The sequence below is a fragment of the Siphateles boraxobius genome, unplaced genomic scaffold (assembly GCF_051911475.1).
Source record: "Siphateles boraxobius isolate OS27281-9 unplaced genomic scaffold, OSU_SipBor_1 33, whole genome shotgun sequence".
Lineage (NCBI taxonomy): Eukaryota > Metazoa > Chordata > Actinopteri > Cypriniformes > Leuciscidae > Siphateles > Siphateles boraxobius.
Window position 1 is genome coordinate 3,027,845 of NW_027508953.1, and position 22,898 is coordinate 3,050,742.

General features: G+C 42.6%; 1 protein-coding gene across 2 annotated transcripts in view; it reads right to left on the reverse strand.

Annotated features, from left to right (window-relative positions):
* khdrbs3 (KH domain containing, RNA binding, signal transduction associated 3) overlaps nucleotides 1-22,898 on the reverse strand; it is a 152,309-nt gene that overhangs the window by 40,040 nt on the left and 89,371 nt on the right. For both annotated transcript variants that reach the window (XM_077195035.1, XM_077195034.1), the window contains exons 3-6: nucleotides 12,903-13,019; nucleotides 9,208-9,354; nucleotides 8,605-8,744; nucleotides 3,585-3,771 (exon numbers count right to left, since the gene is read on the reverse strand). In XM_077195035.1, the coding sequence (XP_077051150.1) occupies nucleotides 3,585-3,771; nucleotides 8,605-8,744; nucleotides 9,208-9,354; nucleotides 12,903-13,019 (591 nt within the window). The remainder of the gene's footprint in view (nucleotides 1-3,584; nucleotides 3,772-8,604; nucleotides 8,745-9,207; nucleotides 9,355-12,902; nucleotides 13,020-22,898) is intronic.

The following is a 22,898-nucleotide window of genomic DNA, read 5'->3' on the forward strand; positions in this document are numbered from 1 at the left end:
CCCAGTCAGAGACTGATCACGCCACGCATGCGCCGCCTGAGCCCTCAGTGACCGCAACACTGGCCATTATGGCCACAGCCATGTGGTGTGTGTGGGCTACGCACACACTTGAGCCGGTGTCCGCTGATCCTGCGCCAGAGCCCGCTGATCCTGCGCCAGAGCCCGCTGATCCTGCGCCAGAGCCCGCTGATCCTGCGCCAGAGCCCGCTGATCCTGCGCCAGAGCCCGCTGATCCTGCGCCAGAGCCCGCTGATCCTGCGCCAGAGCCCGCTGATCCTGCGCCAGAGCCCGCTGATCCTGCGCCAGAGCCCGCTGATCCTGCGCCAGAGCCCGCTGATCCTGCGCCAGAGCCCGCTGATCCTGCGCCAGAGCCCGCTGATCCTGCGCCAGAGCCCGCTGATCCTGCGCCAGAGCCCGCTGATCCTGCGCCAGAGCCCGCAGATCCTGCGCCAAAGCCCGCTGATCCTGCACCAGAGCCCGCTGATCCTGCGCCAGTCCTGTTCAGCCCAGAGTTTCCTTCACCGCTGGTCCTGCCCAGCCTAAAGCCCTCTTCACCGCTGGTTCTGCCTCTTTCTCCTGAGCCGGTGCCTTCTCCAGGCTACGACCCCGTAGCTACCCCCAAGAATTTTTTGGGGGGGGGCAGTAGGCCACCACCATGGCCACCCGAAGGGTCCTCTCCAGCATGGCCGCCCGAAGGGTCTTCACCGCCGTGGCCGCCCGAAGGGTCTTCACCGCCGTGGCCGCCCGAAAGGTCTTCACCGCCGTGGCCGCCCGAAGGGTCTTCACCGCCGTGGCCGCCCGAGGGGTCTTCACCGCCGTGGCCGCCCGAAGGGTCTTCACCGCCGTGGCCGCCCGAGGGGTCTTCACCGCCGTGGCCGCCCGAAGGGTCTTCACCGCCGTGGCCGCCCGAGGGGTCTTCACCGCCGTGGCCGCCCGAGGGGTCTTCACCGCCCTGGACGCCCGAGGGTCCGACAGCTCCGCCCTGGACGCCCGAAGGGTCTGCTCCGCCCAGGACGCCCGAGGGTCCGACAGCTCCGCCCTGGACGCCCGAGGGTCCGACAGCTCCGCCCTGGACGCCCGAGGGTCCGACAGCTCCGCCCTGGACGCCCGAGGGTCCGACAGCTTCGCCCTGGATGCCCGAGGGTCCACAGCCTGCTCCGCCCTGGTCACGCCCTCAGCCTGCTCCGCCGTGGCCTCGCCCTCAGCCTGCTCCGTCGTGGACACGCCCACAGCCTGCTCCGCCCTGGTCACGCCCTCAGCCCGCTCCGCCGTGGCCTCGCCCTCAGCCTGCTCCGTCGTGGACACGCCCACAGCCTGCTCCGCCCTGGCAGTCTGTTCGTCCAGCTCCGCCCATGTTCCATGGCCCAGGTCCGCCATCGCAAGACCCCGGTCCCGTTCCCTGCACGGACCTGGCCCGCCATCCCTCCCCCGGGACCGCCTCCGCTCCACCACCCTCCCGAACTATGTCTCTAGTTTTGATGGGCGTCGGGAGCCGCCCGTAGAGGGGGGGCTATGTTGTAATGTCTGTCTGTGTTCCCCCGGTCTTTGTGCTTTTGGTTCAGTCCTGTTCAGTTTTCCCGCTCCTCGTTTGTGTTCATGTATACCACGCCCCCTTGTTATCTTGTTTAGCTTGTTTGGCCTTGTATTTAAGCCCTGTGTTTCAGTCCAGTCTTTGTGAGTTCTTAATAATGTTGTTGTTGTACCTTGATGTTGGTGGTTCTGTTCCTTAGTCTTGTGCCCTAGCCAGTGTCTTTATGTAGTTTGAGTTTATTAAATAAAGTGTGCTGCAATTGGATCCTGCTTCCTCCTTGCTTCCACCTCATCGTGACAGGCATGAAGGTGAGAGAACAATGACAGCCTTTTCATTAATCCATTACTATTCCTCTAAAAAGATGTCTTGTTAATTTCTCATGACTTGTCAAAACTCTCAAGATAGTCAAAAGATCTTTTTCCAGTTCACTCCTGACGAGGAACATCTAAACACTGATTCAGAGTGACAGCTTCAGATTTATCATCCCACAGATGTTTGAATCATTCCCGGTGTTTCAGGCTCCTGCACAGACGCGTGATTCGAGGCCGTTGAAACGATAGAGAACAGCTGGCGACTGAGTCGTTTCCTCTGACCCCAGTGCATTCGAACGGCGCCCCCTAAATAAACCTGTCAGATGCGGTTTGATACGGGCACTGCGGGGCGTTGTGCCAACTCCACCCACCTCTCCGGGCCCACCATCTGTTAAATATGCCACACGCGAGCCAGGAGACCTCTGAGACGTGCAACATCAAGAGGGGCTGGCGAACATTCAAATAAGCTCCAATGTATTTGAACTGGTTATTTTGCAACTCTCTCTGATAAATTAAAACTCAAAGCAGAGGAAATCTAAATTGGTGTCAGAAGCAGATGAACAAATAAGATTTTTTCCCACATAATCGCAAACAAAAACAAGTAAATCAAGCAGATGAAATGATTTAGGATGTCTCCGGTAGACAGCCGCATCATGAACTGTTCTATTACGACTGACAAATGAGATCTGTGTCGGAAAACATTAATTTCTGTGAGAGCTTTGGCAAGCTATTGAGTTTGTTTTATATATTTATCGATATGAGAAATGTCAACAATAAAAAACAAGCTATTGTAGGCATATATCATAGATAACACTTTCTGTCTAGAGAGAGGAATAAGAATTATTTTCACAAAAACAATTCCATATACAAGTTTACATACCGGTATATAAAATTCCATATAGCATTGCAGTTATTGTTCATAAAAACTAAAACTATTAAAAAATCCCTTTTGTTAATTTAAATAAATCAAAAATAAAATAAATTATAGATACCAGATGACAAACTTAAAAATTAAAAACTTTAAATGTTACATTGACAACCAACCTTAAATAAAATGTTAAATATAAAGTACTAAAATTACATAAATGAAACTGAAATAAAAATAAATTAAACCTATACATATATATATATATATATATATATATATATATATATATATATATATATATATATATATATGACAAAGCCACATAACAAAATTAGTAAAACTTACAATTGAAATGATAATGCTCAAAAGTATTAATAAATACAATAATACTATCAAATAATGATAATAAAATAGCACTGGCAAAAGACTATGGTAGAATCTTAAAGTGCGCAGATCTGCACAGTTGATGGTAAAGTACGCAATTACGTATGAATTACACTGTAAAAAAATATATGATCAATAAGTTATGACAACATGTTTTTACATAGCTTATCAAAACTCATCAAAATAAATTATACAAGATTCAACTCATTTTTTAAGTCAGTTTAATCTAATTTAAGTTGAAATGAAACAAAACAAGTTGATTGTACTTAAAAATTTAAGGCAGCAACTTTTTTACAGTGTAATGAAAATCCGAAATTCAATTGCATGGTAAAAGGTGTAGCTTTAAAAGCATACATCAATATTTCAAAAGTCCAGCAGAAATAGCACCTCATCTGGCCACCATTCTGAGCTTGCATACTATATACGCTTTGTTAGAGTCCCTGAGGAGAGTGACTTCTGTAGTGTAGTAATGGATGTTACAGTTACTTACGTATTCACCGTAGGCATCCTGCACGGTTGGAGGAGGAGGTCTGTACCCAGGTGGGGGCGGAGCTCCTCGTGCTCTCTGTGAGGGAACCCCCCTCCCTCTGCTGGACGGGACCCTGCTGGGCGGAGCTCCTCTGGGCGCCACCCCCCGGGGGACTGCAGCCTGAGGCGGAGGAACACCCCCTCTACTCCTGCAGGACAAACACTTCAGCTCAATATACATCAACGAAATTTCATATGTCAATCAATTCAATTTTTTGAAAGAATCATAGGCCTATGTGAAACATTACAATAGGAACAATAATGAACAAAATAGTGTAAAAAAAGCCCAAAACAATGTATATACATTTGACATTTTTTTACAAAAATTGCCTGAAATTGGTGGTTTAAAAAAACATTTCAACTACAATATGTGCTTAAATGTTTGAATTATTTTTATACAGGGGCACAACTACCCAGTGTCAGAGGAGTATGCAGCTACAGTTGTCAGCATCCACTTATTTAGCTGCTGTCGAATCCCTTGACTTGCCATCTCCTTTTCCCTCTTTCTTTTTCTATTTTTAGCTCCCAACAGCTTTTTTGCTTTATCCGTTTTTTCGACGACAATTCAATACTCGTACCAGCTCGCTCAGCGCTCACGGCGACCCCGATCGCTCGCGATATTTTTTACCATTGCTTTGGCAGCTCTATGCGTCGCATATAGTGCATTCCCACTTTTTGCGCCACTGGTTTTATAGATAAAACTAAGTAGAAGCTAAAGTATAAGTCATAATATATTTAACATTTTGCTTGTCCCTATGTAATTCCCATAATTCCACAGTTTTGATGACTTTCCTTTAATCGACTATAGTGCACACTACCGTTCAATAGTTTTGGGACTATTTTGTTGATTTTTAAAAAAAGGAATTCATACTTTTATTCAATAAGGAGGTGTTAAATTGATCAAAATTGACAATAAAGCATTTGGCAGTGTTATCATGTATTATCCCAAAAAATTAAATTTCAAATAAATGCTGAGTTGAACTTTCAGTGACTCTGAAGACTGGAGCTTTGCCATCACAGGAGTAAATTAAATTTTAAAATAATATTAAAATGTTATATAGAAATCACTGGATTTTCAATGAATCTTTCAGCTAGATCAGACAGATCTAGTCTATATTCTGGCTATTATTTACAAAATAAAACTATATTTTATCCTCTGATGCAGTGGTTCCCAAAATGGGGTACGTGAGGTGACCAAGGGGGTGCGCAAACAAAATGCTGAGTTTTGCGTTTATTTGATTCTGTCCCACCTTAAAATAACATTAAAACTAAACATGTATTTCTAACAGGCAAAATTTGTAAAAACAGGAAAATTGGAGTACTGTAAAAGGTAAAATACATGACATCCAATGCAATTACAAAACTGACTGCATCCACACAAGCAGTGTGCATATAATAGGTTGTGTGCAGATTATTATTATTTTTTTGCTACATTACTGCTGTTCTCGACAATATACATTTGTAAAAGTGGGGATTTAGCACTTGCATGAAGAACACATTTACACACAGACTGTGCATAGGGATCGATTATAGACTCAAACTCTCTTTGGTACAAAAACATACCCTATGTGAGTTTTTGTTTTTAATGTCCATATTATACGAGCAAGAATACAATTTTCCCCCGAATATCCTCACAATTGCATATGTGACACTAAATAAATCCAACAGTTCAAAATGCAAAAAAGTCATAAAAAATGGTGTGGATTTTAAACACAGTATTGTCAATATTGTTAGCTCTATTTTGCAACAAAGTAATGATTCTAACAGATGAGCTAAAGGACTGTGAAGCATTAGGGGTGTTGATGGACTCGATCTACTCCATCTGTGTTTTGATCATATACTTCTGGAATATGATCCAGAAGTAGTCTTTGACAAAAACTCGATTTTCTTAGCGTTTTGCTCAAAATGTTGCTTTTTTCTGAAACTTACCCGTATTCAAGTGTTAATAAAAAAAAAAAAGAATGCATGAAGTTTGAATAAAACATGTTTTTTGTTTAAAAGCAGTGGCTAGGTCCTTTATTTTGATGTATTGCATGTTCAGATATTCACGCAACAAAATATTGTGGAGGCCATGAAACTTTTGTGAAAATGATAAAAAATGCTGGCGTCAGCTGGCAACTTTTTAAAAATACACTGGAGGGGAAAGAGATAAAAAAACGCACCTGAAAATCAATTTAAAGGGACAAATATAGTCCCTTAATGAAAAAGGTGTGAGTGAAGTGTAAGAAGAAAAAAGGAGGTGCGCAGAAGGATGTTAACGCCTCAGGAGGTTTGGAAAGTTTGGAAACCACTGCTCTAATGGAAGATTGCTTTAATGGTTTTATTGAATTTTTCTCTCCAACTATGATGAAAATGAGAATGATTTGAGGTAATGACATTAGTGTCAGTCCGTGTGAGCATAAATCTGCCAGTTATGCCGCATTAAACTCTCAGTGGAGTTTAAAATTCTTTGCTCAATAAACAGCAGACAAAATTCGAATGAACAGAAAAGGTGATATTAAGGAGTTAATTTGCCTTATTTACATGTTTTTCTGGTGTTTCACAGTTCCCTATCAGGGAACTCGAGCTGCGTGACAACGCTTTGGGAACGCCCCTGCGTGAGTGCGTCATGAAGCACGTATGAACGTCATAGGCGGGTGACGTCATCGACCAGGAAACTATATAAGCACCCCAAAACACAAGCGCGTCAGCTTCTGAGTCTTCAGCAAGCGCTCTGTGTGTGAATATATCAGTCTGTGTCTCAAGTGTTTTCGTCTGTCCTTAGAAATTGCTAGGCAGGAGTTTTTCACATGTAAAAAAACTATAAGGAGACGATATATATATATAATATGGCGAGCGAACAGCAGTTCAGAAAGTGTGTTCATCCCTGCCCACGTTATATCACGGGTGGGGACACTCACGATCTGTGTGTTGTTTGTATGGGAGTGCAGCATGCCCAGTCAGCTCTCGAGGGAGCTGGTTGCGAGCATTGCGAGCATTCGTCGAAGAAGAAGCCCTGACGCCAGAAATGTCAGGGTACTGAGGGTGGTCCCCACCAAGAGAGAAAGGTGTTCGCTGCAGTACACAGCGCCCGTTCTCTCTCGGTGCCCTCAGGGGCCCGTTCTGCCAACCCCGCCTGCGTGCCGGGGCGTAGACGGTCCTAGCGAGCGCTTTCCCGAGGGACGCTCGCCCGCTCTGAGGAGCGGTTTAGAGTGGTCAGACCAGTTGTTCCCTGCCGGTGCGCCGTTACAGGGCACTGTGTCTGCCACTCAAAATATTCCAGAGGCCAGTCTCGAGAGACTGGTACCCTTAGTAGAATTTTTGGCAGAGTGGAAAAGCCTTCCAAATGTATCTCATTGGGTCCTGCAGACTATCGAGAAGGGGTACGCGATTCAGTTCAGATCACGCCCGCCTCGCTTCAGAGGGGTTCTGCCCACAGTGGTGGGCCCCGAGCAGGCTCTGGTTATGGAACAGGAGGTGAAAACTCTCCTGCTGAAGGAGGCTATAGAACGAGTTCTTCCTCCCAGCAGAGAGTTGGGTTATTACAGCCGATATTTCATCGTTCCAAAGAAGGATGGGGGGTTGCATCCAATTTAATACAACCTGCGCCTGTTAAATCGCTCAGTAGAGAAGCTCAAATTCAAGATTCTTACTCTCAAGCAGATCGTGTCACAGATCAGGTCCGAGGACTGGTTTGTCACGATAGATCTAAAGGACGCGTACTTCCACATTTCCATCCTTCCACAACACAGGAAGTTCCTGAGGTTCGCTTTCGGGGGGCGAAGCGTACCAGTATCGGGTTCTTCCGTTCGGCCTAGCACTGTCTCCCCGAACTTTCACGAAATGTATGGATGCAGCTCTGGCTCCGCTGCGACTCCAGGCGACGGTGTCTCCGTGCTCTGGCTATGTGAAAAGAACCTTGGTTCCTGTCCCTAGGGCCTGTGTTGGGGGCTCCGTGTCGTCGTGTAACACTAACGACGGACGCCTCTCTCACAGGCTGGGGGGCGATCATGAGTGGTCGCTCGGCCCAGGGTCTGTGGCAGGACCATCATCTTCATTGGCACATACATTGTCTAGGCTCTGAAACACTTCCTCCCAGACCTGAGAGGTCACCATGTTCTTGTCCGGTCAGACAACACATCGGTGGTCTCTTATATAAACCATCAGGGGGGTCTGAGTTCCTGCCCGTTATACAAGCTGGCTCGGCAGATCCTTCTATTGTCCCAGGGGATCCCTGGGACAATATCGACATGAAGGCTTTCCTCCTCCCTAGGCCGGGATACGTTCCCAATGTACCAACCAATGTGGTCAGGCCTATTGTACTGCAGGCTTTCTGTCCTCCTCCATTTCTGACATCGGACCAAGAGAAACTAAATCTGCTGTGCCCTGTTAGGGCCCTAGATGCTTAGGTCCACAGAGCTGACGCGCTTGTGTTTTGGGGTGCTTATATAGTTTCCTGGTCGATGACGTCACCCGCCTATGACGTTCCGTCTCGCCATTGGACTGATTTCATACGTGCTTCATGACGCACTCACGCAGGGGCGTTCCCAAAGCGTTGTCACGCAGCGTCTCGTTCCCTTCAGGGAACTAGGGTTACATACGTAACCAGAGACGTTTTGTAGTCTAAGCGGTAAATGTTCTCAGTAGCTATGTTTTCATCCAAACTTGCGAATTTAACTTATGAGCAGAATTGGAATATTGCATAAAACATTTGCAAATAAAGCACCATTTCCTTCCAATGTGTTCAAGAGAACAGAATGGGAACTGGCACAAAATATCTGTAATAAAAAGGATGTTGCTGCCATTATCTTTCTTCCTATATCATACATGACATAAATGATCATTGCACAGATGAAACGCAATAAACGCAGTCATGTTTTCTTGCGTTCGGACGCCTGGTGTTTGGGAATGCAATCAGGTGACGCTTCTGGGAGGGAATTAAACCAAGTCATTCTGATGACAAACTTTGGAAACATAGCAAGTACAATCAAATCTGATCGTACCTGTGCGGTCCTGGCGCTGGTGTTCCTCTGGCTCGTGTGCTGGCTTTGCCTCTCGCAGCCGGGACTTTGGCGTCCTCCGACCCGCCGTTCAGATACGTCAGCTCCTGTAGTTGAGCCTGTCTGATCTCATCATTATAGTCCTGTACACACACACACATATGGGCACTAGTTAATGAGCTGGAACGTGCAATAATGGTCCACTTGATTTTCAAGGGGAAATATATGCCCCCTGCAACCCCAAACATGCACCAACACGTGTTTTTCCCCAAGAGGAAGAATTCTGCATATAAATAGTAACATTTAATATAGCTTTCCATTAGCATAACAGATGCGCCTGTGAGATGTTAAATACATAAAGCCAATACTGTGCACAGACATGTACATATGCATAGTGTTTGTTGGTCTAACTAAAATAGGATTTTCAAAAAAAAAAAAAAAACTGTCCTCTGGGCACCAGGCCTTCTTCGGCAAAATGTGCCTGGTAAAAATTAAATTTAAAATTTTTGGTCTCAAGGTAATAAACACTGCAATTAGGTAACAGCAAACATGCTGATGCTCAACTTTTGTTCCGCAGATCGCACTCACACCTGTGTGCAAACGTACCGGGATAAGGAATTTTTTGATCTCCTCCAGAGCGTGACCCATTCTCGCATACGCTTCGGCGGGGGGAGCGAACACCTCGATCAGCACGTGAAGATCTTCGTTGAGGTGATTATACTTGGCCTCTCCACTCTTTCGCAGTTCTTCTTCCTGTTAACGCAAAACCAAACATTTATGCATTTGCACACTTTCGCCAGCACCGTCCTCTGCTTCAGTAACTAAAAATGTGTAAATTAACTGTCAACTTTTTTTTTCCATCAGTTTTACTTATTAAAAAAGTTAAATATATATATATATATATATTTTTTTTTTTTAAAGTACAGTAGCAAAAACAGCCTGTTTATGTTCAAAATTTTTACAGTTTATGTAAAAAAAATGTATTAAAAGAAATTCATAATTTTATTCAGCAAAGACATATTAAATAGATCAAAAGTGACAGTAAAGACATATTATGTTAAAAAATATTTCTATTTCAAATAAATTCATCAAAGAATCCATAATTTTTTTAAATAATAATCTAAAAATAGAAGATGCAGGAAGGAAAGACCCCTTTTCCACCTTTGAAATGCCACACCCTGGATACTAAGGGATGTAAATAAATAAACAAGCAAAATTAATAAACTACAGTAATTATGCCATGCATATTCAATTCAATTAAAATGGAAATTCCATATGCAAATCCATTAACACTGGGCAGGGAGTGTGTGTGTGTGTGTGTGTGTGTGTGTGTGTGTGTGTGTGTGTGTGTGTGTGTGTGTGTGTGTGTGTGTGTTGGTGGTGGTGGTGGTGGGATCCAGAACTGTGAGCTGACGCAAAGCAAAAGAGCAATTTAACAGGAACACAAAACAAAAACATGGCAAAGAATTACATCAGCCAACCCGTCAAATGCACAGATGAAGCAGGGTGAGATTCCTTCATCCAACATGTTTTTTCACTGGAGAGCAAAACGTGCTGTTAAGTGTGTGTGTGTGTGTGTGTGTGTGTGTGTGTGTGTGTGTGTGTGTTTGTGTGTGTGTGTGTGTGTGTGTGTATGTCTCCTGTGCTTCCTCTGATGTAATGCAGTTAATCTGATCTCTTTAAAACAGTCGCTGTTATGCAAATGAGGTGCTAATTTCATCGGCTGTTTACTGAAAGAGGTGAGCTTAGAGCAGATATGGTGAGGTAACAGAGTGTGTGCGTGCAATGGCAGTATGAATGGAACATTGTTTTTGCTGTTTCACAGAACCAAGATATGCTGTTATTGTAATGTTAGCTATAGTACAGTTCTGAGTGTCATTGTTTGTCTGGAGTTTCTGACGAATAACGACAATAAATGCTTGTATTTACACTTGTGGCTCTTTTTTTTGTTCTTCCTTGTCGTTCATTCGTCATCTTTGCTTTCGCGAAGCATTATTTTGATATGATAAAGAGACATCCACTCTTGCGTTGTGTGTTTGCGCATTTTGGGGGAGGAGCAACTAAGGGAGGGGTGTGTTTGTGTGGGTTGATTTTCCTGAAATCACTTACTGCACCTTTAAGGACGTAAAAGTTTTCATTATAAAAATACTTATGTTATATTTGTATGGTCTACAGCTTTGAGAAAAGTGCTTTCAAGAGCATATTTTCATATTTATCGGTGAACACACATATACATATTAAGTTTTCTAAACTGCTTCCAAAAAACAACCTCTTGTAGGGTTTGGAGCGTGTATGTTTACTATGAAAATCGTTTGGTAAATTCTGTGAAATTCGTTTCTGCAAATTCTAGAACATCAAAGAGAATTATGAGCTTTAAGCAAATCTCTCCTCTCTGCTGTGGGACGGCACTGCAGGAGAATCTCCAAACGGCTTAAAATCGCGCAGGTGAGCTTTCCAGATCCAAACCGTCCAATTTGCACCACACAATTCTCCCTCTCTCACTTTTCTCCATGGAGAGCTTGTTCACCTAAATCTGACAGGACCGGAGGAGAGCAGCAGTCAATAACAACACGCCCAATTAGTAGATAAAACCTTCCAGAACACCCTGAGCTCTGTAACAGCTGTCTGAAGGGAGAAGATTGCTTGTGCGAACAGGGGATGTAATTGCGAGCACGCTTATACATGCACACATCAAAATCATCTGCAGTCGAGCTATTCAGAAGGGGCCCAAAATCAACATCACACACACACACACACACACACACACACACACACACACACACACACACACACACACACACACACACACACACACACACACACACACACACACACACACACACACACACACACACACACACACACACACACACAAATCTGTGAGAAATATGCTGGGGGGAAATGTCAATCACTTAAAGGATACATGTCATGGAATTTCCTGACTCTTTTGAAATACATTTCGCACAAAAAAAAAAAAAAAGTTAACGAATTAGAGCATAGGTCATTTAGAACAGTCTTAAAAGTACAGCCTTTTCTAAATGTTTATGGTGCGAAAGATTTACAAAAAATAATGCTTTCTTGAGCAGCAAATCATCATATTAGAATGATATCTGAGGGATCATGTGACTCTGAAGACTGGATTAATGATGCTGAAAATGCAGCTTTGCATCACAGGAATACATTACAACTTAAAATGTATTAATATAGAAAATAGTTATTATAAGTTATGATAACATTTCAAAACATTAATGTTTATTGTATTTTTGTCCTAATAAATGCAGCCGTGGTGAGCATGAAAGTCTTAAATACTTATGACAACATTCAAAAAAATCTTACCAACCATTTGAAAAGTAGTGTATGTTTTAACTGTATTCTCTATTGGAGCTGGGAGTGAGGGGATTGTGGGATTGAAAAACCTTTATGCAAATGAGAAGTGCAAAAATGCTGGACGGCAGCCAATCACTGTGGGGTGAAAGCTGTGATTTTCATTATCTGCCAACAGTTTCTGGTGCTTAAAGCACATCATTACGCATTATTTAATTGAATTCAGTTTTCAAATGCAGTTTACACCCTAAAGTGTTTTAAGCCATACAAATGTTATAAGTATTTGAAATAAGCACAAATGTTAGGGCATGTCAAAACACAACCACTGCCCAGAAAACACCTCAAACCCCACAGTGTTAAAATATATACTTTGGACATTGGAAAATCCAATTTGCCAACTGTATCTAGGTAGTAGTATCCAGGTAGTTAGAGCTTGTATTGAAAACAATTATAGACCAGAACTGGGCTGTTTTTGGTCCAAGAAACCTTGGCTTGCATAAAATAATATGAGGGGAAAACCACTAAATCGAACAAAACGACCACTTTAAATAGAAGAATGCCTCTGAATTGCTTGAACAGCCAAAGTCAGTTGCATGAAATGCTTTAAGAAATAATCTGTTGTTTTCCAATAACCCCAAACCTGTCAAGACAATATATCTCTGTCCCTTTGTCTCTTGTGTTCTTTCTCTCTCTGACAGGATGCTGAGCTTAGCATTTCTTTATGACATTGTATCCCTCTTTCCAGGTGAGGTGTGTGTGTTGGGGGGGCATCAGCAACTATCGATCGATTCAATCAGCGGTGCAGCACGTAGAAAAACGACAGACGCAGTCGAGATCGTTCAGAGCGCTTTTCACCCGTGACAGCGGAGACAATGAGACGATGCGGTGAAAGACGGGACAGGAACACCAGCTTTGCCTCGTACACTCTGATTAACGGCCCAAAGGAAAAACACTGATAATAAGGGGAAAAAGAATACCTTTTCTTTGTCTCTCATGGATCCCTTGCCGAGGATGGACATCTTGGTCAGCGTGTCCTCTTGTAGTCTCTTTAATGAGTTCCCTCGAGGGCCCAGGAGTTTACCCACAAAATTAAACTAATAAAGAGGGAAAAAACAAAGAGTTTTACTAACACTTCATTGTACTGTCTTCTAATTACTATTCCTTTCTATATCAGTTATGCAGAATTACATGCTAAATATTTCCTCTGCAAAAGTAGTTAAACATTTATCAAACACACACTGGTATGTTAAACATTGTATTTTTCTTGCCCACATCAACCAATTAAACAGCGCCACTTTCCTTTCCATTACCCATGATCCCCCTTTTTTTACTGGTTATGTATGCTTTAATGATCAAATATTTATGTAAGACACTGTACTAGCTTCTTTGTTCAAATTTTGTATTAATATTTTACAAATTATGATTTTTTTAAAATTAGCTAGTTAATATATATATATATATATATATATATATATATATATATATTAATTCTATAAATATTAGTTAATTATAAAAAAACTAAAAAACCACAGTTACATGATGTGCCGATTAATTAATCTAATTAATTGCACATCAAATTTGGCTGAGAAATTACCCTGAAAAGATCATTTAAAGTCATTATTGTGTTAAATAAGAAAATCATCAATAGACATTACAAAAAGTAGCTTTAGAAATAAATATTGTATCTGATTCAACTTAGAATTTATTACACATAAACTTTTAGACTACAAGGGCCATCATTTTTTTTAATTGGTATTTAGATATATTTACAGACCAAAAATAGCTTCAAAATAGCTTTTATGTTCTGCAAAAGAAAGAAAATCATACAGGTTTAAAACAACATTAGCGTGAGTAAATGTAAATAAACCTGATTTTCATTTTTGGACATGAACAAGCACTCCTGTAATATTGCAGTCGTTACTCATGTGATATTGCTTAAAGGGATAGTTCACCCAAAAAATTGAATTATGCTATTAATTACTAAATTAGTAATATTAACTAATAATAAACCCGTAAGACTTTCGTTCATCGGAACACAAATGAAGATCTTTTTGATGAAATAATGTGCATTTGAAAAAGCAACACGTTGACAGATTCAGACTTATTTGCTAAGCAAACATATTGACAAAGCAAACATATTTCCAAACATGAGAAACATATATGAACCTCTTGTCCAACAAAAGACAACATTTAATAACATGCTTTAACTCCAAACTCACTTCAAAATGACAGTTGAGCATCATTCTGAGAGATGATGTGGCTTCTTACACAGAATAAGACAGTTGTGTGTTTATTAGTCCTGTTTAATCAATCAAAGCGTTTCAATCTTCTGTTTATTCAGCTACGGATAGTATGTTGCCCATAGTAGGGATATCCTGGAATGATGTTCGTTATCGTACTTCTGCGACGGGGCATATTTGGAGTGTCTGCGTGAGAGCGCCCTCTGGTGTTCAGATGGAGCAGCATTTACTACCGATCAGCCGCAATGCACTGACAAGCTGCGCATAATCGTAAATTTAATCGAAATAATCGCAGCCCTTTGCCAAATCGCGTGTGGTTTCATTGCGATTAATTGTGCAGCCCTAATGAAATCTGAGAGATTTCTGTCCCTCCATTGACAGCTATGCAACTACCACTTTGACACTTCAAAAAGTTCATTAAGAGATCTTAAAACTAATCCATATGAATTGAGCGGTTTAGTAAAAATATTCTAAAGAGATACGATTGCTTTATATGCAGAACAGTTTTATTTCCATCTAACCGAATATAAACTAATCACTGAGGTCCCAAAAAAATTAAGATGAAACTTCAAATTGCTTCAATAAAAGAAAAATATTATGCAATATGTATAATATTCATTTCTTTTAATAAATAACAATTTTAAATTACCGTGCTACATCTCCAGTATTTAGTGCTTGCGAGGGGACAAAACCACAAAGTTACTCTTGACAGAACTGTATCTGTAAAAGACGCTTTACTGAATCAAAAGAGACTCAAGATCTAAAACACACACAGTTTTGTGTCACATTCAGATGGATACAGGTGGCGAGGATCAAAGAAACAAGAGAGAGAATAAAGAGAAAGAAAGGAAGAAGAAACACCCCAGAGAGATCAAAGGATGACAAAAGAAAGAGGAAGCGTATAGGCTGAGGAGGTGAGACGGTTTCTCGGATGTTCTTGTTAAACCGCTTCATCTGCGCCTGCTGTCTAGGCTTGTTAGCGGCCTCTGCGCTGAACCTGGAGTGGGAGATCAAATCCTGCCACCCATAAAGACCTTAGAGAAAGACTAGTGACATGTTCTGAAACTCACAGCAACACAAAGGCTTCACTGAATCTGCTGGTAAAATACGAATCCCAGAATTAGCAGAAAGTGCGGAATGGCTGTATCTCTACTACATACTAAAAGCATGAAAAAAAAAACACTTTTGAGTTCATAGTATGTCAGTACGCATGTGAACGTAAGCATTCAACTACTTTCATTAAAATGCATTGTTTCATGAACTTCGGTTAACTGCTGCAGAAGAATGGATGCATACTTTGACAGTTCCAACAGACAAACTTCTTCTATCTACAACGTTCAACTTTTACTGCTCAGAGTTTGAAGAGTTTATCTGAAGAGATATTGTTGACACACTGTACAGTACATAACTATACAATACATATATACAGAAGTTCAAATTTGTATTTGCATTTAGAAGAATTTAACCCTTTGGCTGTGTTGAAAACCCTGTAACACCTTTGATGTTTCCAGTCAAAATAACCGGCCTTTTAAAAATTGCTTGTAAATTTCTCATCATGCTGTATTATTATCAACAAATATTGAATTTGGATTGATTGTAGGCCTTATTGATATGAGCTTATGCACTGCAGTTTTTGAGTGAAAAAAAAACATTATTTTTCGATAATTTTGTCAATGTTCAACAAAATATGGGGGAAAAAATGCAATTTATCACACTAGTGTGCTTTAATATTTAACCAGGAAGTTTTTTTTTTAAATGCTTCTATTTTGTACAAGATGTCACACTTGTGGTGTTCCCGAAATGGTCAAAAATGACCAGCCTTTACAAAAAAAAAAAAAAAAAAAAAGGTTTTAAATCTCTCATTATGCTATATTATCACCAGATATTGGGTTCAATCTTTGTGTCAACTTGTTTTCTTTCAGTTAGGACAGGTTTTCTATTTATTTTTTAAACTGATTGATCGTAATTTTGGCAAGTAGTTATAACCATGTTCGAGTCAAAGTCAGTAAGTTTTTGTCCAATGAGATAAAATTAACTAACATTTTCGTGAAAAAGAAGATTTTCTCTGCATGGGTCAAAATCACCTGAAGACCACAAAAGTGTTAATGAGAAATGTTTGAGTTTTTCTCTGTCCTGTAAATGTAGACTTTGGTATCTTGCCAAGTCTTTGCATAAGACACAGTTGAGATCTCTTCTGAAACTCTAACGGAGAAACGTTCCATGAAACTTCCATTTGCTATAAATCTCATTGCTCTCTAGACGAAACAATTGAGATGTTAAAATATATATATATTTTTTAATTCCAATGGGAAAACACTTTGATTTGAGATGCACTAATCCTCATATTGTGGGACATAATAATCTCGCATACTTTGTAGTTCTGGAAGTATGCAAATTAGGATGGAGCTGATGACTATGATGTCACTATAAATGGACTATAATGGACACTGTAAAGATCTACTACTGAATCTATGATGCTAGCAAGATCTTTTGCATATGCCACATATCCATGTCATTTATAAGAAACATTAACCTATAAATGTAACCTATATAGTATAACGTATATTTCTGCTTTATACTCCCATTAAGTGTCAGTGAGTGGGTGTGGGATTTTAAGAGCGCGGTTTGTTCTGCTGCTGATGGCTGTTTTTTTCGATGCTTTCATTAGATGCCTGTTATTTACTGAGGTTTTTGTTTGGCTGCTCTTTAATGGTGTAATCTGATGATATTAAGGCTTTTAAATGACAGCGTGGGCCTTAATCTGGACATTAAACACAACACCGAGCTGAGTGAGGATTTACGGAAAGCTCTAAATCTTCTAAACGCACCCCAACACACACATTAAAACACACATCTCCTCAAAAAGCACACATATAAAATGCTTCAACTGACATGTCGTGTATGTTTGCCCCTGAGAAGTGCCATAAATTCCCATAATCGATTGCTGTTTAAATGAATAATCAATTAATCTATTAATCTTTTACCTTAATCTCATAAATCCTAAACGGGGGCAGTAGTAAGTTATCACGTTACGTAATAACCACTTGCTTAACCAACATAAAATAGATGTCGTTTTAAAGCGTAGAGGCTTTACAGTGAATATTGGGAATATGACAATTGCTTAACAAGTGGTAATAAATTTGCTGACATATGAGGGGCTATTTACACTACACCAAAAACGTAAAACTTTTAAAAACGTTTTGGACGTTCGTTTACACGCCAACTGCGTTTTGGGTGCCTGAAAACGCAAAGTTTTGAAAACGGGTTTCAAAGTGTAAGATTTTGAAAAACACGAATCTCTGAAGACTATGACGTCACGTACATGTGTATTACGAGTTCATCACCTATATGTCTATATTGTTTCATCGCCATCTAATGGCAGCAGAATACACAGGTTTTTATTCGTTTTCACGGATCCGTGCGAATAGGGATCGTTTTGACAATAGTTTGTCTGAATGTGAAAAATGAGGCTGCATCCGAAATCACAAACTTCCCTATATAGTAGGCGACAAAAAAGTATGTGACAAAATAAGTATGTCCAAAAATACACAGCACTCATAAAAGAGTAGGCAAAAAGTACAAGTTTTATTATTTTCAATCTGTAGAGCTTCCTTTAAATATTACCGCCTAACGACAAAAAAAAAAAAAAAAAAACTAGAGGAGGATAATAACTGTTATAACTGTGTGCGGCTTTAGGAAAATGTGTGTAGGCTTATAGGAAAGGCACAGGAAAAATGGGGTAATAGCTCACAGGCAAAATTTTGATATCCCACCATGTTATTCATTATGAATTAATTTTAATTGCAGATTACATCAGGTAATGAGGGCAATTTACAGATGGTTCAGCTGATATTGTCCTGGCGCAGATGCTAAATCACATAGAGTATTCACTCAAAAGCTTTCAAAAGAGATCCACGTGTCACTTAGGCTATTAAGCTTGGTTTACTTTTTATGGAAATTTCTGCCTCGCTAATAAAGCTCGGTTTGGAAAACAAAATGACGCAGCTGAAAAGAAAGCTGCATTCTCGGTTTCAGACGAAACAGCCGGCACACTTTGGGTCTGACTACACAGCCTTCACAATGAGACTGACCTCACAGACAAACAGCCAGAGACCAAGTTTTGATAAGACTTTAATTTGAAGGAATAATACATCTAAAAATGAAGATAATGTCCTTATTTACTCACCATCACGTCATTCTGAACCCGTATGCTGTTATTTTATCCATAGAGTAGAAAAAAAAATGATTTCTGAAGAAAAAATATGCAGGCCTTTTTATGCAAAGTTACATTAAATTACTATCTAAGTCTAAGTCTTAAGTCTTCTAAGTCTTCTGAAGCCATAAATTTATGTGAGAAATAAATCAACATTTAGCATGTTTTTCGCTGAAAATCTTAACTTTTTCTGTAGCTCTCAAAACTGGCACATTTCATCCTGAATCTGAACCGGACTAAAAAGAGATGGGATTGTCAGTAATTTAACCTGCTGTTCACAAAAATAGCTATACGACTTGGAATATGTGAATAAAAGACTAAATTAAATAAACTAAACCTCTCTAACATGGATTAGTTTTACAATCTCTATGAACTTTTCGAAGCGTCAAAGTGGTAGTTGCGTAGCTGTCAACGGAGGGACAGAAATCTCTCAGTTTTCATCAGAAAGACCTTCATTTGTGTTCCGAAGATGAACGAAAGTCTTATGGGTTTGGAACAACATGATGGGAAGTAATTAATGACAGAATTAAAAATTTTGAGTGAACTATCCCCTTTAGCATCCCAACCAGACTTGCATTGCAGCTCAACCAATAGCGTGAGTTTGGGGCAGGACTATTTGTTTGACTCACCAATGGCAGACAGATTGAGAAAACAACGGCAAATCTATGACTGGTGGCACAGAAAAGACATGCTTCACCTATAACAAACACTTAAAATGCATATTTCTTGCTCTCTAATATTAGATTCTTCTTTAATCCCAATAACCAGCTCCCCTGACCTCACGAGATGAAATTAGCCAAGAAAGTGTCCCTGTCTTGTAAACGTGCAGCATAAATGAGGCTAGAGGTGACGTCTGGAGGAAAACTGTTCCAATCAGATTCATCACACTCACCCTTCAAGCGCTCGCTCTTTCTCTACATCCACCTGTCAGACTGGACAAATTGAATTTGTCTTCCTCCAGTAGCTCTCTGAGGCTCTAAACAGCGCATTAGTGTCTGCAGTCATCAGAGCTGTCAAAGGCAATCTGTTTAGTGTGATGCGGGCGACGTGAATAGCCGCGCCGTATGACATTACACTGGCGCTCTCGCTCCGTCGCTGATAATTGCTTTATTTGAAGAGGCCTATCATTACTGCTGTAACGCTGAGGGCTCACGTACCCTGACATTCCTTTTAGCTCTGAGATGAAGTTTCATTTACAGAACCTGATGTCCAGATCTTTTTTCTTCCAAACACTCGTCCAATAATGCACCGCTATGACAAAGCTAACTGTTCAACATTGAACGGTGGAGCTCAGGTTTGAGTTTGGCCCATGGCCAAATTCATGTTCTATGGTTTTTATACGTTAGTTTCAAGAATACCATAGTTTTAAATGTCTGGAAACCATGGTTGTACAATACAAATGGTACTTTTTGATAAATGTACTAAATTATGATGAATATGTATACTTACATGGTATTTTGGACATGTATTATGGTAGTAGCATATAAAAACCATGGTGCGTGAATTTCAGTACCACAGTGTATCTAAAATTACTACATATTAACATATGATACCATGGTATTACCGCCACTGTACTTTTTGAAAAGGTTATCATATTCACATCCAGTACATGGTATTAATATGGTACTCCAAGGTACTTCCAGGAATACCATGGCACACGTCTAAACACCACGGTAAATGTACTGAACGATTACACTTACAAAAAGTTTAGTATAACCATGTTTTTTGGACATTGTACCATGGTGTTTAGGGAGGGTACCATAGTATTTTGGACATATGCCATGGTAGTAGCATATAAAAACCATGGTAAATGAATTTCGGAAATACTCTGAAATTGGGTATTTTGGACATCTACCACTATACAAAACTATGGCACATAATATAGTTTAATATATTTCAAATCAGCACAGTTTTACCATCTGATACCATGGTAAGTAATATGTTACTACCACAGGTCTTTTTTAAGGTTTATCATATTCAAATACCATGGTATTTATATGGTACCCTAAGGAAATTTAAAGAATAACATGGTCTTTACCATGGTACAGTACATATCTAAAAATAATTTGGTAATACTATGGTACTTTTGGGTAAATGTGCTGAAGAGTATGGTACTACTACAGTTTATTGGAGATGGTACCATGGTATTTTGGACATGTACCATGGTAGTACCATATAAAACCATGTATATAGTATAATTCAAAGTACCACGGTATTACCATCTGATACCTGTCACAGTCCTCGTCTGCACCTGTCTGTCCTTGTCTGCACTACACTTCCCAGAATCCTCCTTGTCTCCACACCTGAACTCACTCCCTCACTTACCAGCCTGTTCCTCGTTATCATCATCTGTGTCACCTGTCTTCACATCATTATGGTTCATTTGTCTCTGTATTTAGTTTCTTCGTTTCAGTCTGTCTTTGTCGGTTCTCGTCTATGTTAACTGGTGTTTGCATCCACTCTGTCTGCCTGTACCTGTTTGTTGTTTTGATTTATAGTAAAGTTTATTGTTTATTTGAATTCCTCGTCTCCTCGTGCTTCCTGCCATACACCACCCGTGACAGAAGAACCGACCAACCTTAAAGAAAGGAAAAAAGGAAGATGGAGATCTGGAAACAAGCCTTTGTGGGAACCCGCCAAGCTGTGTTCCGTGGGAACCGTTGAGGTCACAGGGGAGGATATGGGTCTAGACTTTTTCAGTATCAACATCTCTGCGTCCAGCCCAATCCTCATCTCATCCGCCCTGTCGAGCAAGAGCCAGAGCCAGTCTTCGAGCAAGAGCCAGAGCCAGTCTTCGAGCAAGAGCCAGAGCCAGTCTTCGAGCAAGAGCCAGAGCCAGTCTTCGAGCAAGAGCCAGAGCCAGTCTTCGAGCAAGAGCCAGAGCCAGTCTTCGAGCAAGAGCCAGAGCCAGTCTTCGAGCAAGAGCCAGAGCCAGTCTTCGAGCAAGAGCCAGAGCCAGTCTTCGAGCAAGAGCCAGAGCCAGTCTTCGAGCAAGAGCCAGAGCCAGTCTTCGAGCAAGAGCCAGAGCCAGTCTTCGAGCAAGAGCCAGAGCCAGTCTTCGAGCAAGAGCCAGAGCCAGTCTTCGAGCAAGAGCCAGAGCCAGTCTTCGAGCAAGAGCCAGAGCCAGTCTTCGAGCAAGAGCCTGAGCCCGTCGCCTGTTTGCCAGAACCGGAGCCAATCGCCTGCCCGCCAGAGACTGAATACGCCGCACTTGGATCTGCTCATGAGGACACGGTACTGATTGTGGCTGTTCTGTGTGTGTGGGCGGCACGCACATCAGCTCTGGCCCATGAGTCCAGTTCCGAGTCCCATGATGTGCTGGTCCCGTCCAGTTCCGAGTCCCATGATGTGCTGGCCCCGTCCAGTTCCGAGTCCCATGATGTGCTGACCCTGTCCAGTTCCGAGTCCCATGATGTGCTGGCCCCGTCCAGTTCCGAGTCCCATGATGTGCTGGTCCCGTCCAGCCCTGAGCTTCCTTCGCCGCTGGTCCCGTCCAGCCCTGAGCTTCCTTCGCCGCTGGTCCCGTCCAGCCCTGAGCTTCCTTCGCCGCTGGTCCCGTCCAGCCCTCAGCTTCCTTCGCCGCTGGTCCCGTCCAGCCCTGAGCTTCCTTCGCCGCTGGTCCCGTCCAGCCCTGAGCTTCCTTCGCCGCTGGTCCAGTCCAGCCCTGAGCTTCCTTTGCCGCTGGTCCAGTCCAGCCCTGAGCTTCCTTTGCCGCTGGTCCAGTCCAGCCCTGAGCTTCCTTCGCCGCTGGTCCCGTCCAGCCCAGAGACCTCTTCGCCGCTGGTCCCGTCCAGCCCAGAGACCCCTTTGCCGCTGGTCCCGTCCAGCCCAGAGACCCCTTTGCCGCTGGTCCCGTCCAGCCCAGAGACCCCTTTGCCGCTGGTCCCGTCCAGCCCAGAGACCCCTTTGCCGCTGGTCCCGTCCAGCCCAGAGACCCCTTTGCCGCTGGTCCCGTCCAGCCCAGAGACCCCTTTGCCACTGGTCCCGTCCAGCCCAGAGACCCCTTCACCGCTGGTCCCGTCCAGCCCAGAGACCCCTTCACCGCTGGTTCCGTCCAGCCCAGAGACTGGTAATGACTCTGTCACTCTCCCCTTTAATTTTTTTGGGGGGGGCCATAGGCCCTCGCCGTGGCCGCCCGAAGGGTCCTCACCGCCATGGCCGCCCGAAGGGTCCTCACCGCCATGGCCGCCCGAAGGGTCCTCAACGCCATGGCCGCCCGAAGGGTCCTCAACGCCATGGCCGCCCGAAGGGTCCTCACCGCCATGGCCGCCCGAAGGGTCCCCACCGCCCTGGATGCCCGAGGGTCCGACAGCTCCACCCTGGACGCCCGAGGTTTCGTCTGCTCAGCCACGCCCACGTCCTGCTCCGCCCTGGCCACGCCCAAGTCCTGCTCCGCCATGGCCACGCCCAAGTCCTGCTCCGCCATGGCCACGCCCACGTCCTGCTCCGCCATGGCCACGCCCACGTCCTGCTCCGCCATGGCCACGCCCACGTCCTGCTCCGCCATGGCCGCCTGGTCC